This window comes from Bos indicus x Bos taurus, chromosome 2 (assembly GCF_003369695.1).
Source record: "Bos indicus x Bos taurus breed Angus x Brahman F1 hybrid chromosome 2, Bos_hybrid_MaternalHap_v2.0, whole genome shotgun sequence".
NCBI lineage: Eukaryota > Metazoa > Chordata > Mammalia > Artiodactyla > Bovidae > Bos > Bos indicus x Bos taurus.
Genome location: NC_040077.1, coordinates 23,266,825 through 23,286,853, shown reverse-complemented (window position 1 = coordinate 23,286,853; position 20,029 = coordinate 23,266,825). Strand labels below are relative to the sequence as shown.

General features: G+C 38.4%; 1 protein-coding gene across 5 annotated transcripts in view; it reads left to right on the top strand.

Moving 5' to 3' along the window:
- The window catches only part of MAP3K20 (mitogen-activated protein kinase kinase kinase 20), a 166,940-nt gene that overhangs the window by 109,459 nt on the left and 37,452 nt on the right, over nucleotides 1–20,029 (top strand). For 3 of the 5 annotated variants that reach the window (XM_027557437.1, XM_027557455.1, XM_027557447.1), the window contains exons 10-11: nucleotides 985–1,091; nucleotides 8,756–8,891. In XM_027557437.1, coding sequence (XP_027413238.1) covers nucleotides 985–1,091; nucleotides 8,756–8,891 — 243 coding nt within the window. Of the gene's footprint in view, nucleotides 1–984; nucleotides 1,092–8,755; nucleotides 8,892–12,726; nucleotides 18,483–20,029 lie in introns of those variants that run through there. The other 2 variants (XM_027557465.1, XM_027557472.1) reach the window with 2 other exon arrangements.

Genomic DNA, 20,029 nt, shown 5'->3' with positions numbered 1-20,029 from the left:
ATTATCTTTCCCCGCTTGTGCTTTAACCTTTTGTCTCCACCTTGGCTAGAGTCTAAAGAGATAGACTAGGGTAGTTTTTGCTAGCTAAAGAAATACACCTAACCACTGCTTTTTCAATTTCTGGTAAACAGTACCTGAGAGTTTCCCAGCACCAAAGCTAGTTATATTGTGGGATAACCATTGAGAACAGTGAAGTTATGATGGCTTTAAAATTGGGGAGTTTTTTCTCTGAGCAACTGGTTTAGGAAATTGTATAAGTTCTGCTAGATTGATAAGTAATTTTCCTCCAACAGTTTATTATAAAATTTTTCAAACATACGGAAAAGTTGAAAGAATTTTGCAGTGAGCACTGGTATACCCATCACCCTGTGTGCATGCATGCATGCCAAGTCGTTTCATTCGTGTCTGACTCTGCGACAGTATGGACTGTAGCCCACCAGGCTCCTCTGTCCATGGGATTCTCCAGGCAAGAATACTGGAGTGGGGTCCCATGCCCTTCTCCAGGGGATCTTCCTGACCCAGGGATCAAACCCATGTTTCTATGTCTCCTGCATTGGCAGACACGTTCTTTACCACCAGCACCACCTAGGAAGACCCCTATCACCCAGACCCTACCATTAACTTTTACTATGCTTGCTTTATCACGTAGATGATTTTTTAAAAGACTTAACTGTTTCCTTTCAGGAGTCTTTAAACATACCCCAAAGAGAACTAATTCGTACTTTCCTTACCTGGAAAAATAATGTAATCATTCCAATCTTAGACAACACAATAGAAAAATGACATCTGAGCCTATTATGAATAATTGATTGAAAATAAGTATGGTTCCTATGCAGTCTGACAGTTGTGAAAGAACAAAATCAGGATATTACATCGTATCTTATTTTGTTATGGTGATTTGACCTTATTACTATGCTTGTGGATATTTCTCTTAAAGATCTACTTTCCTAAGTCCCAACAAGTGATTATTTTTTTCTTCTTCAGAAACGGCCTTCTTTCAAGCAAATCATTTCAATCCTGGAGTCCATGTCACTCGATTCGAAGCTTTCTGACCAGTGTAATTCATTCCTGCACAACAAAGCAGAATGGAGGTAGGTGCCTCCCACCTCAGTTTACATCATCTGGCTTCAAGGAATTGTGGGTGACCAACTTCGGACACGAAGAGAACCTGGGAACTTGATGACAGTCCCAATCTCTTAGAAATTGGGGCTTTTTTGTGTGTTTTTCAAAATTAAAAAATTTTGGAGATTGAATAAGCTCTCCCTCTCATATGTAAGCAGTGTTCCTCTAAGCATGTTGCTTTATCATATATCTAAGTATTTAGGAAGAATATTGAAGCAGTATCTTCTGAGACAAAAGGCAGTTAGCAGACATTCCTTCTGTATACACTCGCTGTTAGGAAACTGTGGCCTCTGTGCAGTGAGAAATAAAAATACTGTCTGCTTGGAAATAGGCAGAGTACTTTTTCTGTTGATGGGAGAGGTAGGGAGACTGTAAAAACACTTTTAAAATAAAACTTTCAATGTTATAAATCCTATTACATTTTGTCAAATGTAAACAAACTTAGTAATGGGAGAACTGTATTGTGTGAGGGGAAGAACTAAGCCAGAGATGAGACATTTGAGCCAGGTCACATGATGTACAAATATAAATAGCATGTTTGGGCTCTGACGTTATTTCTCCCTGACTCAGCAGAGATTTCAGTAACTCACCCCTGCTCTTGATAGCTATGGGTAGTAACATGACGCCTCACGCCACCTGCCGGTAGCAAATGAATACTACAGGCACTTTAAAATGACGGAGTTGTTTAGTCCTGTGATCGCACATTTCTTTGGGCTTTCTGTTTGGTGTTTTACAATAACCTTCTTTATTTTTTATTCTTGAAGAATCTCTAGGATCGGTGAGTTAAAATGAATTTTTACTTAGTAGTACAAAAGTAATACTGTTTGCTAGAGTCTAGGTATGACGGACTTTGTTCTGGGCTCAAAAAATTAACAAAACATGTTAGTAATATTTGTTTCCTACAGTAAGAGATCAGCACACATCTAATCAGATCACTTTCCTTAAATCAGTATAAGGAGCTCCCATAACTCTAGGACAAAGGCCAAAAAACAAGATTCACGACACCCTCTGTGCTCTTGCTTTATCTTGAGTATCATTCTATCCTTTAATTTTTGGCTTTGGTCCTTCAACACGTGTCTATTTCTCCCTCATACAGAATCCTTTCAAATGCCGTTTCTTCTGTATAAAATTTATCCCATTTCGGCAGCATACCAGCCCTGATGCCCAAACCCAACTTGGCTCTGACTCATATTGCTTCAGATAGTAGATGAAAACAGCTGTCCTTCAAGCAAGTGTGTCCTGACCCCAGACCCACTGAGGTTCCACTTTATGTGCCCTGAGAGTGTCTCCTTCATACCCTCTATTGAAATTAATAAGTAGTTCTGCAGTCTGTTGTTTAATAATGGCGTGTCTTGCTGGCTAACATGTAAGAGGGTCAGATCATCTCTTCTGTTCATCTGTGTAACTGCAGTATCTAGAACATGTCTTGAACGCTGCGGTTGCTCAACAAATACTTGGAGAAGGAAATACCATAGTTCAGTTCAGTTCAGTCGCTCAGTCGTGTCCGACTCTTTGCGACCCCATGAATCGCAGCACGCCAGGCCTCCCTGTCCATCACCAACTCCCGGAGTTCACTCAAACATTGTAGTAATAATATTAAAAGACATCGCCATATTACACAAGAGGATAGAAACATGTAAGTTGATTTGTTTGCTTTGATAGATGTGCTTCTTACATTCATTCATTCAGATACTCATTAAACCTTTGCTGGGAAAAGATGTTCTTTAGGTATGGGCTCTGGTGATGAGCAGAAGAGTAACAGTGCACTTGGAATTTAATATTAGATTACTAAATACGAATATACAAATAACTTTTTCATTACTATTTTGATAAATATTATGACAGGACAGTGCTGGATGTCTGAGACTATAAAACCGTGAAATCTAATCTGGTCTGAGGGTTTAATAAAGGTATTCCCTGAGGAACTGCTGTTTGATCTGTTAGCCAAAGGATTAGTAGGATTTTAATACTACTATTAATATCCATGAGCTAGGGAGCCTTTAAAGTATGTCAACACAACCAGAAAATAGGGGAGAAGTTGGTAAGTTTTCTGTATTAAAATGCAAAACCTCCATAAGACCAAAAGCAATACCCACCATCAATAAATTTCCTAGACAAATGCCATACTGTTACAGCTTTTTTTCCTAGTTGATATATCAGTTGTTCTAAAAGTTTCTAGTCTCAGGACTCCATTACACTCTGAAAAAATCATTGAGGACTCCAAAGGGCTTTTGTTTGAATGAGTTACATCTGTCAGTATTTACCACATTCAAAATCAAAACTGAGAAAAAAAGCAATAATTAATCCTGCTTCTGCATTCAGCTTCTGGTGCTGCCCCATGTCAGGAAGCATGTGGAAAAGTTAATACACTTGTGAGAATGAGAGTGGAAGGGTAGATCATGCCTTAATGTTATTCTGAAAATGAGTCTAACTTTGGAAAAGCTCTCATAAGTCCCCAGATTACACTTGGAAAACTACCACTTCTGTCTTTAAAATAACATTTTAATTAAAATATCACACTAAAGGACCTGAAATGGCATTTCGCAAAAAAAGAAGTCAAAGGGTCGATAAACACGTGAAAAGTATTCAACCTCATGTAGCAGCCAAATAAAAGGGAACACAATTTATTCATCAGGTTGGCAAAAATTCATATCAAGGAAATACCTGGTGTTGTAAACTTCCTCACTCTTTGCTGGGGGAGAAATACCTTTCTGGAAGAGTTTGACTGCATAGATCAGACACCTCTCCTAAGAAAATAAGTGAGAATGTGTGGACATGGGTTTATCACAGCCTTTAGAACTGTAAAACTGGAAGTGAGCTTCGAGTGAAACAAGATTGATTTGGGTTTTTGTGTGTGTGGTTTTTATGACTTAAAAAATTATGATAGCTCCATACATAAAACAGTGTTGAGTTTTATATACAGGTCTGATAAATGATTTTTTTTTTTTTGCTAGGGAAGTGATTTTTATTTTTATTTTTATTTTTTTTAATTTAATTTTATTTTAAAACTTTACATAATTGTATTAGTTTTGCCAAATATCAAAATGAATCGGCCACAGGTATACATGTGTTCCCCATCCTGAACCCTCCTCCCTCCTGCCTCCCCATACCATCCCTCTGGGTCGTCCCAGTGCACTAGCCCCAAGCATCCAGTATCGTGCATCGAACCTGGACTGGCAACTCGTTTCTTACATGATATTTTACATGTTTCAATGTCATTCTCCCAAATCTTCCCACCCTCTCCCTCTCCCACAGAGTCCATAAGACTGTTCTGATAAATGATTTTAAAATCAATGCTATAGTCCAGTATGTTCAGAATGATTTCATTTATTCTAAAATAAAAAACATATTTACATGTACATATATGTGCACATGGAAAAAAGTAGAAAAAGTTCAATATTATCTTTTTTTCTACAATTACCCTGGATTAGTTGAATAAGAAATATTTTTTAATGCTTCAAGCTAAAAAGATGAGAGAAATAAAATTGGTAATATATTAATGTATTTTAATAAAAGGCAAACAGTTGCCCAGAGGGCTTCCTCATTGACTCTCTTTCAGGAGCTCGTTAATCCTGAGAGCTGGAGAAGGGATATATATCTTTACCAGAAACACAAAACTACACTTTAAGAGGCAGCAGAGCTGTTTTCATTGAATTTGGCAATTGATTAAAACCGTGGGGAATAATAATACTAATGAGTAACAATAATGAACACGGCTATTATTACATTCTTAACCCGATGCTTGTACTTCATTTGGATTATCTTTTTAAATCCACACAGCAACCCTAACTTACATCACAGGTGCAAGAACCAAGACATGGACAGGTGGGGCAACCCGCCTGAGGTCACGCATGTGAGACAGGACCAGTGCTGGAAACCAGGGGGCCGGGCCCCAGGGGCCTGCATGGTCACACTGTGTGGTGCTGTCCCCGCCCTTGTGGCCATTGTCAGCTCGTTAGCGTGCAGCGTCCACTTGACTGATTCCCGTTTAACGACGAGAAGCATCACAGGGCATGATGGGCTTAGGTGATGACTAAGGGGAAACAACGACCCCACTCAGTGTGCCAAGGGTTGAAAAGAAGAAAATGTTTCTTCAGGTCACCTGGACATTTCAACGGACTGCTCCTCTCCTTCCTCTGACTTCTATTTGGTGCCTGAAACCGTGCGTCTAGGGTCCAAAGTATGTGTAGGAAGTTACGAGTCTCAGTGAAGTTGGACTCCTGTCCTGCTCTGGTGTTTCTGGCAAATTCTTGTTTGCTAATGGAGCTTCCTCTACACCTAAACCAGTTGAAACATTGAGTCTTAGAAAATTAAATGATTATTCTGAAAATTCTTTTTAAGACTAGGTTATTAAAAACCACATCAACTATGCCCTTTCCTTTAACCTAATACATGATAGGAAAGAAATCTAGTGTCTAGTGAGCCTTTCCTGTTCATCACATGCTCCTCTTGTTTCTCCTCCTATGATTAGCAACAGTGGCCACCAACATAAGGACAGAAAGCGTGGTCCTCTTGGTCACGTTTTCAGTTCTCATTGCCCCGTGTGATTGTCTGCACGCCTGTGGTCACCTGCACTGAATGAGCTCCGTGGTGCTTGGTAGACAGTTCAGGTCCCTGTCTCTTAGCAAAACACTCTGGTGGCTGCACTCTTCCTCAGTGATCAAAATACTCACTCTAGCACACCTTCATAAAAACAAAATGCAGGGATTTCCTTGGTGGTCCAGTTGCTAAGACTCCGAGCTCCCAATGCAGGGGGCCTGGGTTCCATCCCTGGTGAGGGAACTAGATCCCACATGCCCCAACTAAGATCTGGCACAGCCAAATATTTTCTTAAAAAACACAAAGATTTTAATCATTTAATATATAACACTAAACGTAATTCAGTTCAGTTCAGTCGCTCAGTCATGTCCGTCTCTTTGCGACCCCACGAATCGCAGCACGTATCTATTTATCTTGTAATGTATATAATATAGCTGCTTTTATGAATTGATCTTTTATTTCGAAGTAAGTTTCTATTAAAAGAAGATAATTATAGTTCATTGCCTGTTTCTGACAGAGGGAAAACTGATACTGGTTGAAGTCAACCTTAGTTGGATTCGGTTTAAGAGAAAAACCATAATTTCCATCAACTTGAAACATAGAAACTTTATTTTCAGAACAGAGAGATTATATAAGTGCATCAACCAAAGCATTTGATGCAAAACAATACATCAAGAAAAACAGAGGGCACAGCCAGAGGAGCAGCTGTTTTGTGTTGCCCTCTGGATTGGGGTTACATCTCTTATGGCATAAGATCGTTGCTGTCAGGATCCTGGGGTTTCTGGGAAAGCCGTGTATGGGAGCTGACCCTGAAGACACAGACTGAGGAGGCCTACTTATTCGGTGTTTTTCTGCAGCAGCTCTCAGCTTACCTAGCTTACTTAACTGTTGATCTGTTTTCCAGAAGGGCTCAAAATCAGAGTGGGCTCCCAGAGCTGTAACTTGAGATGAATCCTAGGCTTAACTTACAAGTGAAATCAAATGTGCTGGCCATTTTACCCTCTTTAGAAAGGACATCAGTGAGCTCAGCCCTCCTGGCAGCAGCCAGGCCCCTGCCATCTCCCAGAGCCCCATGTGCCCAGCTCTGCGCCGCCTTTCTCATCCTCTCATTTACTGAAGATGGCTCATTCTTTCTTTCCTTTTTGTTGCTTAAGTTTAACCTAAGATCTTCTACACTGAGTTTTTTTTTTTTTCCTCAGTCCTCCATTTGAAAAATAAAAACATTTATGAATGGGCGTAATATTATGTCTGAAATACAAAATAAAATTTGGATTTTATGATACAGTCATAATTCTGAAAGACTGTCGATTTGCTGCCTTTCTTTAGGGACTATAATGTGACTTACATGGTTTTATAACTTTCAGATGGCACCACTAAAAGGGACAGAGGGTTGACAACAGATGCTTTTACACTTACTTTCCTGGTGTCCCTTGCTCTGCAGACAGCCTGGAAAGTAAAATGTGTGACCCAAGTCCAGATCCACTTCAGCAGCTGTTCCCTGAGTTGGATTTGGTCAATTGATAGCCACACCTTTTTGTTTTCATGTGTTTACTTCTCATCTATTCTGATTCTCCCTGGACATAAAAAGGCAGACTTGGGCTGCATACATCTTATTAACTTTGATCTGGGAGCTTCAGACTTCTGTAGTCAAGACCTCAATTGTCAGACCAAATCCCACAGTCTGACATAAAGGTGTGTCTCAGGGCACCTAGAAGCAGCTTTTGGCCCAGCAGTCCCTCTTCCCAGTCCCTTCCTCATTCTGCGTCCCCCTCTCCCCTTTCCTCCCTCTCCCTGTCTCTCCTTGCTCTCGGTCTCTCATTACTGCTGCTTTTCTCACAAGGTCTGCAGAAACTCACGGGGAAGACCTTCCATAAGTTTAGACCTAAGCACAACAGTAGCCCTGAAGGAGAAAAAACTTACACTGGGCCATCTTACCAGCTTTAACTTGTGTCAAGGACAGGTTTCTATAACTGGACATATTGTTCCAGGTGGTGAGGCGGGTCAGCCCATAGAGTCTGGGAGGGAACTAACTTGCTTTTAAAATTATTAGAGTTAAAATGAACCTTAGAGTCATCTGATCCAGGATTTCTCACACTTGCCTGATTGTAAAAACACACTCATATCAAATAATGGCAATTCCTAGGCCCTACTCAGCCCTACTCAGTCATGAGCTCTGAGGAAGGGTCTTAGGAATCTATGTTATGTGGTATGTTTTGCTCAGACAATTATTAGGATCAGGCAGGTTGGGGAGTCCCGATAAAAGGTAACCACCACCCCATACAGCTGACGAAACTGAGTCAGGTTAATCTGTAGATTGCTGGCATTACTCAGCCAGTGAATAGGCTAAGGTGAATTTACTAGTGAGGTGACAGTGATCATCTAACCAGAGTGTCATTTTCCCATCTCTCTCTATGCAAAATTAATACCTGTTCCTTGGGGCTGTAATGAATATAAGATGAGCTGATATACAGTAGAGCCAGAGGACCATGAGCATTTATTAAATGGCCAAACCAGGACACCAGTTCCATGGCTCAGGCCCCAGACAGTGGTTCTTCACTGCTTTGAGAAAATATTCCAAACTTATGTTTCCAAGGTAGTTTATATGTTGATTTTGAAGGATATGAAAGATGTCCTATTCTTTGCTAGTGTGTTGTTGTTTAGTCACTAAGTCGTGTTCAACTCTTTGTGACCCGTGAACTTCAGCGCTCTAGGCTTCCTTGTCCTTCACTGTTTCCCAAAGTTTGCTCAAACTCATGTCCATTGAGTCAGTGATGCCATCCAACCATCTCCTCCTCTGCCATCCCCTTCTCCTCTTGCCCCCAGTCTTTCCCAGCATCAGGGTCTTTTCCAATGAGTTGGCTTTTTGCATCAGCTGGCCCAAGTATTGGAACTCAGCTTCAGCATCAGTCCTTCCCATGAACATTCAGGGTTGATTTCCTTTAGGATGGACTGGTTGGATCTCCTCGCTGTTTACTGTTTGGTTTCACAGCACAGGTTTTAGCCTTTTCCTTTGATTAAGCATTGTGATGGACCCCTCAGCACATAACACCTCTTGAGCAAAGTTGAGGTTTAAACCAGTCATGTCCTCCTGCAGGTGTGAAATTGAAGCAACTCTTGAGAGACTGAAGAAACTAGAACGTGACCTCAGCTTTAAAGAGCAGGAGCTCAAAGAACGAGAAAGACGGCTAAAGATGTGGGAGCAAAAGCTGACAGAGCAGTCCAACACCCCGGTGAGTGCTCCCTGCAGGGCTCGCTGACACCTCCCCCCCCTCCCCCGCTCAGGAGATGGCTGAGCATGGCAGCATGGCGCCACCTCCCCTGCCGCCGCCTCACTTGCTGCCTCATGCCTGTAATGGAAGGACCTGCATTTATACTTGAGCAGTGCTTCTTGTCTCTTTTCCATTAACAAAATTCCAGACATTTAGAAGAAAAGCTTATCCTGTTTCTGGCTCTTTCCCTGAGAACTGTTACTCTGTCAGTGTGTTTGTATGTTAGAATTACAAAAATAAAATTCAGTGTATTTTTGCACCATCTGCAGTGTATTTTGCACCATCAGGTCCCCAGAGCCTGTGCCTCGAGGCATTAACTCTTTAGAGTGAGTCTATCAGTAATTCATAAACATTACACCAAGGCAGTTAGCTGTCCGAGAAAGTCATTGATATGTCAGAACTTAACCAGTTTTCCTTCTAAAAGCTAACTTAATGATCTATAAATGACGAGTATTAATATTCCTTACTCAATGTAGGGTCATGATCATGGGCAGCAAAAAAGTGGGAAAATAGTTCTCTCAGGACAAGCTTCAAGTATTTACTCTGCCAAGAAATATCTTGGTTTTTTCCAAATCTTGTATTTGGATTAAGATAAAAATTCTTAAGAACTTCATTGTTTATACACTTAACTTGAGCTTATTTGTTGACATGATATATTAAAGTCTAGTCAAATTTCACCATTCTTTCCTGTTTTATTTTTTCATTACTAAAAAATAAAAATTCTGTATTGCAAAAATATGACATTCAAATAAAAACAAACTACAAATTCGTAAAATTAAATATTTAAGACAGAAATATAGAGAGCTCACAGAAATAACTTAAAAAAAAAAACCTAGGAGACCAACAGAAGCATGGGGAAAGACTGTAGGTACATAATTCACAAAAGAAAAGGTACATCTAGCTAATAAACATAAGAAAAGTCACTCTAGAAAACAAGGAGAACATGCATCCCTATTTTAAATAATTTATTATTTAAAGAATTAAGTATAAATTTATCATTGGCTTTTCCAAGGTTTTAAATGGGCGATATATGTCCACCTTAAGATCACAAGAAATAATGATTAAAAGTACACTTGTTATATATTTTAAATTCATGTTTGATAGTTACTTTGGCAATTATACCCCCCAAATACTTAAATGTCCTTCGATTTGTGATCTTCAAAAAACTTTCCTATTTTTAAAAGTCTTAATCTCCATTAAGCAGCCAGTGCCCAACTGCAAAGTATTTAACAGTGTCTAAAGAATAAAATAGTTTGCCTCTTTTTCCGATTTATGTGGAGAAAGAACCTGATATCCAAAAAAGGAAACTACAGTGAAATTAAATGTTTATTATCAGATTTAGCTTTTTAAAAAATGACTTTGGTTATCCAGGGAATCCCAAAGTAAGGAACTGTGTAACAAGTAAACTTACTTGTCATGCGTAACTGTCTTGTGGTATTAAAACAGTACCACATTTTGTAAATTCAGTGAATTTTATCTTGGCTTTCAAGAAAGAAGTTAAGGAAAGCTTCCTGTTAGGGTTGAACTGGCAGACTCAGAAAGCATTGTGCTAAGGATCTGCAAGGGAACATTACTTCTCCCAGAACTGATGAGAAGCAAAAATTATGGCCACCTTCTGAAGAGAGTTGTGGGGGCTTTTAAGTACATTGAAATCTTAAGCTATAAAGCGCTGCATGGCTTGACTCTTTCTAAATGTAGCATTGTAAGAAAAAAAAAAAACTTTAAAGGACCGCTTAAAGTATGCGTTAGAACCTCTCTTTGGTTTACGGGCATTAGTTTTGCTAAGAAATTATGGGCTGCCTTGCACACATTATTGCTATTAGTAATGCCGCTGTGTAATAAATCACGAAGCACTGAGTGCACAGTAGGCTGCATGCTTGTGTTTTACCTGCAGACAACTTTCCGTGAAGGAGCAGCTCTGAGGGCTGCCGTCTAACAATGGGCAGCGTGCAGCACAATCTCAATGAGAGTTCCTCCCTTTTTTTTTTTTTACCTATGAGGCTAAGTTTTCTTTCTGTACAACACTTGCTTTTAATGTCTCTTTTGCTTGGAGCTGGTATTTCTGAAGGAAAGAAGGTTTGTGCTCACGTATTTTATAAGTAGGTTTTTTCTTTTATCCTCACATCAGTTTCTAGTTGACTTTAAATGAGGTTTCTGAGAGATGGATAAAATAAACCTTTTTAAAAGGAAGTGGCTGGAGACTCAGTAGCTAAGACTGTGTAGCCTCATTTTATAACTTGATATTTAAGTAACATCATAAAAAATGTATTATTATATTTATTTCAAGGAAGACCAGTCTTTTCTTTCCTGAAATTAAAACATTAGTTAAAGATATTTGGGAAGATGGATTCTCCATACACAGATATAAACAATGTTTATTTTTAACAATTCTTGTAGCTTGGTATAGAAATTGTACTTCTTTTAAAAATAAAACTTATTTGAGAGGCATTTTTTGAGATCTTAACATAATGTGAGGAAGGACCTATGAAATAATAAAGTAGATAAGCAACAAAGAGATCCTGAGAGCATGTAACAATTGAAAAAAATTTGAGAAGCTGGGAAATTTGACTGCAAGGAAAGGAATAGCCTATTTCTGGTCTTAAAGGATTTAAAACAATTTATTCTATGTAGCTGCTGATTTTTAGCTGAATTATGTGAAGTTCTTATTGAACTAATAACTATTGAGGTCTTTTCCTAATGATGTTAAGATAATTTTTTAATAGAATTCAATTCCAACTTTAATTTAAAAATTAGGAAATTGGCCCTAAAAAGTACCTTTACTTACAGCATGTTAAGATCATCCCAGAGTTAGATTATTTGTACTTTATCATAAATTTACCCTTATTTACACAGCATCAAAAATATGTCTTAATTTGCTTCTTTCTCAAAAGAAGAGGCAGTCACTCTTTCTGAGCCTAACAATTCTGCCCCTGGAATGTGTATAAATGACATTTATGGAAGTATGTTGGCTGTTTAAAATAATTATGTACGATTGAAAATGTCTGTGTCCATTATGAGAAGAATTCCTAGAAAAAAATTCTGCTAAAAGAAGGAAACTTGTAGAGACAGAGACCAAGGTGACAATCTCAATTAATACTAGTTTCCTGTCCTCCCAATTTTCAGGTATTTACACACTTGTTTATACTTAGATGTCATAGATTATCTAAAATTTGTTTATAAGTGAATTATTTCATAAATTGGATAACTAGTATTATATATCTGCCTGTATTAAATAATAGAGAAAAGAGAATTCTAGACTGCTTTCTAGTACATAGACACTTAATCAAGCTAAAAAGATAGCTAATGACCCAAATCCCCCTAGAACTGTATTGACTACTGAACTGTTTTTATGCTTCCTCTAAGCTTTTCTTCTTTGGTACAGAGTTTCTTGTTTGTTTTGTTTTTTATTACTCAAGATTAATCTCTACTTAATTTCTTCATTAATATAATAGTTAACTTTTTCCATATGAATTTGGGAAAAATTAAGAGAAATTCTAAAAACTACTTCGTTTTTGCAAAATGAGGGTTTAAAACTTACACGTTCCTCCCTATTTGAAAATTTGGCTTGCTGTAGTGCTTTGCAAACTTTGATGTGATCTACTCTGTCATTTATAAATCATGATAAATACGCCGCAGCCAAACCTGCCATTAATAAATCCTCAAATAATCCCCTACATTCATTTCACTAATCATTTACTTTCTGTGCAGCACCCATTAATTTTGTGGTATCTGTTCCCTTGATATAAATTGGTCCTAATTTCTCTTTTTACTTCTGTCCTTTCTTCCCTCGTGATAGCTTCTCTTGCCTCTTGCTGCAAGAATGTCTGAGGAGTCTTACTTTGAATCTAAGACAGAGGAGTCAAACAGTGCAGAGATGTCATGTCAGATCACAGCAGCAAGTAACGGGGAGGGCCATGGCATGAACCAAAGTCTGCAGGCCATGATGCTGATGGGCTTTGGGGATATCTTCTCAATGAACAAAGCAGGAGCTGTGCTGCATTCTGGGATGCAGATAAACATGCAAGCCAAGCAGAATTCTTCCAAAACCACATCTAAGAGAAGGGGGAAGAAGGTCAACATGGCCCTGGGGTTCAGTGATTTTGACTTGTCAGAAGGTGACGATGATGATGATGATGACGGTGATGAGGAGGATAATGACATGGATAATAATAGTGAATGAAAGCAGAAAGCAAAGTAATGAAACGGAAAATGTCGGGAAAACAAAAGAAACGTGTTATCTCAGTCTGTACAAAACCCAGTAAGGAGGTAGAAAACAAAACACTGCGTTTTTAGGCCAATCACATTTAGGTAACTGTCATTTCTTTACAATTTTACTTTTGACTTGTCTTTGCTTACAGGAAAAGGGGGTGGGGAATTAAGCCAAAAAGGTCTGTTCAATGAATCAGCATATGTGGTGCCTGATTATAGAAACTTGTGATTTTATATGCAATATAGCATTTTTTTAACTAATGACATTCTGGCTTTTTTTTTAATGAATACTTTATAATTTCATTTGATTTATTCAATTGCTTCAAAAAACTTACATTTTGGACAATCACTCTTAACTCCTAATCCTCCTCTGACACTTGATTTTCTTGTGGCATACTACATTTTTTTCCCTTATGGAAATACACAGTACTGTCAGAAATAATTGATAGTGACTGCAAAATCCAACAGTAAAAAAATTGAGATGAAAGGAAGTTGTAACAAGTACTTCTACAGAAATACCTAAGTGCTAAGAATACTGAGAGTGAAACCCAAGAGATGTTCTCAATAGTATGTTTGCAGGAGAAGTACTCTAATTTGAAACCAACATCAGATGTGGTACTTTCATACCGGTACTTGCCCTAGAAGCTTCTTAACAACACACTGTCATCTAAGGCTTAGCTTACACTTTATACAAAGAGAAAGAGAGGATAAGGGATACTTCCAGACAGTGTGAGTGTTACTATGGTGCCATAGGGGGTGTATACATGTGTCTGTTTTCCAGAGGGGTATGAGAATCCTGGATTCTAAATGCATGTAGAGATATTTTAAAGAGGGAACTAAATATTATAAAAAGCTCTCCTTACTTAGTCAAAAGTGCAGAATGAAGGATCCTTTTATAGCAGATATAACCTTCCGGATCTGTCTTAAAAAAAAAAACAAAAAAACAAAACCCTGACTCAGCTATGCTGGTTTTAAAGAGAAGTAAATGTTGATGCTCCTCTGAAAACCTAGCTAGCCAGAGAGATATTTTCAAAATGTTATCACAGATGTGTCAAAGCTTGTTTGAACTATGAAACACTTAAAAAAAAAAACTAAAAAAAATTTGTAGTTATATATATACACACACACACACACATATACAGAAAGGCAAAAGAACAAAGACTTTTCTTCAGTCTAAATTTGAAAGTAGTGCCATTCATTTGACTACCAAACCAAGGAACTTTGCATCGTTCTTTTTATAGGAGATTTAAGAAAGGATATTATCATAGATATTATCTAACACTATTTCTAAGTATATTTGATCATAAAAAGCCTCCTGGAATTTGAAGCATGACATGTTTCTAATCCCCATTAAGGGTAGGAAAATGTCATAAAATGATCAATATGCTAGGCTTGCTTTATTTGGAGAAGAATTACTAATACACTGTTCTGGGTATGAAATGTGGACCACTCAGTACAGAATAGTGATAAAGAGAAGGATCTAGAATCAGCTTGTGATTCAAAAATTACAGTGCAATCTTGGGCAAATTATTTAACTTGTGTGTCCGTTTGCCCATCTTTAACATGAGAATGATAATAATACCTACTTCAAAGGATTGTTGTGAGGGTTAAATGAAATGGTAGACATAAAGCACTTACCAAGCCCGTGGTAAGTGGTCGGCTAACGTTAGCTACTGTTAGCTGTGTCAGTGAAGAGACACTGGAAAATAAGTGGTCTCTGTAACCTGGAAAATGAAACTATCAGTTTCAAGTAGTGTTTGTTAAGTAGGATAAGATGAAAGTTAAAGTGAACAACTTTCAGGAAAGATAAAGCAAACATCTTTAGAATGTAAGCTATGTGAGCGATCCACTCCGACGCCCTTTGAAGACCACGCACGTGGCAAGGTTTCCCTAGTCTGAGGTGTTTTTAGGCCCTGCTACCACCCATAGACCAGGCAAACACAGAAAGAAGCCATAAATGTTTTTCCTAGAAGATGGGGTCCCCACACAGCCAATCTGATACACTTCCTGTGTCTATGCAAACTTAGACCCATATACCCACACAGCACAATATAGTGTTGGTGACAAACAGGTGCAAACATAAATAGACGTCCTGTCTGCACTCAGACATAGAGGAGTCCTCCCGGATTCAAGCCAAGCCACTCAAGCAGAAGATCCTGGAGTGGAGCAGAGGGGATGGTTTTCAGCTCTTGCCTTCCCAGCATGCCCTGGGGCTCTGTGACCATGTAATCTGAAGGACAGCCAGAGACCAGGTAGTTCAAAGCCTCTTGTTGCACATCTTCCAGGCCAAGGTAAAGTCATCCATCCCACCAATAGTCTTGAGCCCCTCCTCTGTGCCCCGTGCCATTCTAGGGAACGGCTTGATGAAAATCTTTGCCCTCATACAGCTTACATGCTGGTGAGTGCAGACTGACAACAAACAGAACAAATGCATCGTATAGTAAACATTTAAGTGGACACGGACATGCAGCAGACGAGGAGGAGGCAACTCATAGGGGAGATTTCCAGACTTGCAAGTGGGTCAGGAAGGGCTTCACTGATTATGGAATCTCTGTGGGTGGATTTGGGGATCTCTGTACCTCTGTAGGAATGTAGACCTTGCCTCTCATTTGAGACTAACCAGCAACAAATGTAGAATGTATGAAATGAATGGGATGGACTTTTTAAATTTACACTTTTAAAAGGTATAGCAATTAGATCTATTGTGATTATACATAAGATTTTCTTGCATTAATAAAAGCAGCCAAATAGGGCCAAAAGAGAAGGATAATCACTCAGCCATAGGTTTACCATCAATCAGGAAATATTTCTCTAATCTCTCAACTGTGCCATTTCCCTCATCAATATTCCAGAGATGGTCATAGCTCAATAATCTACCATCAAGAAACTACAAAGATTCCAGATATAGAAAATTGATACCCTCAGGGATAAGCTTGAAATCTTCTAACCTAACACTGAACTATAGATAATTACTGTATAGCACTGGCTACTTTACTTTTTGTTCCAAATCAGTGTCCTTTCTAGGGTTTTGAACATTCCTTCAATCTGTATCATATAAACAGAATCTTAAAGTGACCTCATTCAATCTATGAAGATGATTTAGAAGACTTTAAACTCTATTATTGGCCCTATTAATTTTAAAAAGAAATGTTTATTAGTCATTAGTCATCTTCATTTCGAATGAAGATGTTAATTATACAACTTTTAATTTACCTTTCAGATCAGTTTTTTAAATGGTAAATTATTGGTGTTAGAATTATTTCCAAATACTTGACTTACAAAAATGTACATTTATAAAGAGAATCTGAGTTAAAGAAACAGAATATAAAATAGGTAACTAATAAAAACCTACTGTATAGCACTGGGAACTCTGCTCAACACTCTATAATGACCTATATACAAGGAAAGACTCTAGAAAAAGAATGGATACATGTATAACTGATTCACTTTACTGTACAGCAGAAACTAACACAGCATTATAAATCAACTATACTCCAATAGAAATCAACTGGAAAAAAAAAAGAGAGAGAAATATGAAGATTCACAATTAGAGTTGAAACTCCAAATTGTGATAATAATTATCAGAGCCATACCACTGAAAAATATAACTACTCTTTTATCTTTTTTTCTTTACTCATAAAGCTAATCATGTAGGATTTGATGACACCATCTCAGTGGTTCTCAACCACGACAGCACTGTCAGCAAACGGTGTTTGGTGATGCTGGGGTATATTTTTGGTTGTCTGGGAGTATATTTAGTGCCCAATGCCCCAATCCTATGTGCCAGGCCCACCCAATAAAACAATTAAATACAAAAAGCCCATGGCATTGTCCCTTCCTTCACCAAGAAACTTAGCTAAACCTGGCAGTTGTAGAGTTCCACATCTCATTTTTTTCCCCATAAACATAATTACCCAAGTCAAAAGATGCATTTTCAGAATTACAACTACTTATGCAATCTGAATTTTGTCAATTCATGTCATTTATCTTAAATCCTTACTTATGGAAATTGTTTCTTTCCCCTGAAGAATGCTGGTAGAAAGTTTTTATGAAACAGCTAAATTTACTAAGAGAGAGGGGCAAGGTGTTAGTCTCCTGTTACACTGATTTCACAATAAATAAAAAAGAAAAATATCACAGTTCTGCGAAGTAGCCAGGTTAACTTAAAAGGACATGTTTCTTTAACGTTTTTTTTTTTTTTTTTTAAAGAAAAATCACATTTTAATATTTTACATAAATACCCAATGGGAAGAGGTTGAAGACACACTTGTTTCTGATGCTCTGGAAATGTTGAGGGCCATTTTATAGCCAGTGATTTTTAATATGCAGTAGATTTGTTAGACTTAAACACCAGCTGGGGAAAATCAAGGAATTGGGGGCGGGGGGAAGGTTTGGGAGAGATCTAAAATGATTTCTCATGGCACTATGATGTACACGACGTTGTTTTTCAGAGGTTCCACTGGAGTGGGAAGAATTCCATGAAAGATCATTTTAAAACTTATTGAGTTAAACCTTGATCCTTTTTTTTTTTCAATATACTAGACTTTGACACACTGCCTCTTGAGACTAGCAGAATCTACTATTCCATATACATAATAGAGCATACTTTTTCTATAATCAGGTACCTTTTGCTGCTTTGGGATAAGACTGTTTTCCTGTTTAGATTTTAAGCATTGCCAGAGAGAAGAAGCTGTTCTGTTCTTTTGATTGTGGCACAGCCTGATAGCTCTAGCTGCAGCCCCTCTGATGAGGAATGAGTGCCTACCAGGACATCTGGGCAACTAGCTATGTTTCCTCGGACTCCAGCTTAGTTGGCACTCCATTGCCTGTGAGGAGCTTTCTGGCATGTGATTATTTACTTCAGAATTAGAGTTTCAGGCACCTACGTTGACTGTTTTATATCGTGTGCAGAATAATACATCTTTTAATGTCAGATACAATACACTGCACATATTGCTTTTGCACTGTTTTAAAATTTTTGTACTAAATGATAGAAAATATTTATATTCTTTGAGTGTGAGCTTTGAATAGATGGTATTATCACTTTATTGTTTTTTTTTTTTTTTAACAAAACGTTTTTCTCAAATATTCTATCGCAATGTTATTCTGAGCAAGTCGTATGCCAAAATCTTGTATCATGTTTGTATGGAAGATTAAATTTTACTCTTGTGTGGTAAGACTACTCAGTTATTGAGTTCATTGTTGGAATTTGATATTCCAACACAAAGCCCACTATGTATTCAGAAATCCAAGTTGGTGTCATACATTTCATTTTGATGTGAACTTTTCTTTGCTTTCCTTTGTTTCAAGACTCCATTTTGCAATAAACGTTTTGACAGTAAATCCCTTTGTTATGTGTGGCTGTGTATATCAGAGATTTGTTAGACTGGATTCCCAACATCCTTTGAACGAATCATTGTCACACACATGCCCATGAGTGTGAGCTCTTATCTCCTGAAATCAATTGGAGTGTAAATAATGAAACTGTAAAGTGATGGGGCAGTCACGAGGTAAATGTTTTTTGGGTTTTTTTTTTATCCCCAAAGAGAGACAGAAAGACTTAGAACTCACCCTACAGCAGAAACACTGATATGTTAACAAGGTACAGCAGACATAAAGGAAACGGGAAGCCACTCTGTGGCTGGACATCATTAACTCTTCTTCCCTATCCTGCCAAATTCAAACCATCTTGAAACTGTGCCTGGCTCCACAGCCTTCCTCTCACTGATCTTTGCAAGCAGCGTGCAAGAATCCTACCAGAGCAAGGTCTCACCCTGCATCCAATGTGTTTCCCTTGGCATCATTTTGATAAGCCTTTCTCAGAGCTCAAGAGAACTCTTCCCCTCTCCTTCTGACATGAAAACCAGAAATGTTGGTTTTGATTAGGTGTTTCACTTACAACCTTTATTCAAGAAATATTTATCAGTTTTGTTCAGCGCAACATTTGGGGATTGTATAAAATCAAAACATTGCATACACACCCACTCCTTGTAAAGCCAGCCTTGACGCAGGGACCATCTCTGAGACGCAGTCCATTGTTTCTTGAACTAATCAAAGAATTTCCTTGTTTCCCATTTGATCCCGTGATGGGAAAAGGGAATGACATGTTTCTGCAGCTATATACAGCTGCCCCGTGAAGAAATAAAACTTGTCATGTGTTTTCTTTGATCGAGTTCTGTTTTCGATCCTATTTCTCAAGTCACTCTTCTTCCTGCATTATTCAAGCAGATGAGCGCATGTGACTACAAACACGAAGTATTTCAGAGGAGGACGGGGCAGCCCTGTAGGAACTGCAGCACACAGGGGTAGTGGAATACATCTGGGGTGGTAGCGCTCTGTACCCTTGCAACTTATCTCTACATCTCTAACTCTATGCATTCAGATTCACTGTAACTAGTGGGCTTTTCAAGTAATTCTGCATAGTCCCCTAGAGTTGGCTGCATTTCCCCTTTATCTTAAGACGTGCACACACTGTGCCTGGAGCTCCAGTCAGGCAAATGTGACACGCCTATCCTTCCTTCCTTCTTCCGCCCCCACTGCAGTGTCCTGCCTCATTGCTTCTCCTGTCCAGGAATCACCTCTCTTCTCCTCACCCTGCTGTGCCAGCTCAAGCCACTGTCCCTTCCATCCCCATGTTAGTCTATGAAACATCCTTTTTCCATGGTAGAGTCATAGACCTTGAAGTCTATACCAGAGAATTTAGCTTTGTCGTAAATGCAGCCTTCGATTTTACTCATTCAACAAACTGTTCAACAAAGATTTATCAGGTATTATGTGCCTGGCATTCTGCTGGGCACTGAGGAAACAAAAATGAAGGTGAATTCCTCCAAAAGTAAAATCCATACCTACTTCACCCCCTTAAATTAAAAGCTCCCTGAAAGCCGGGGTAT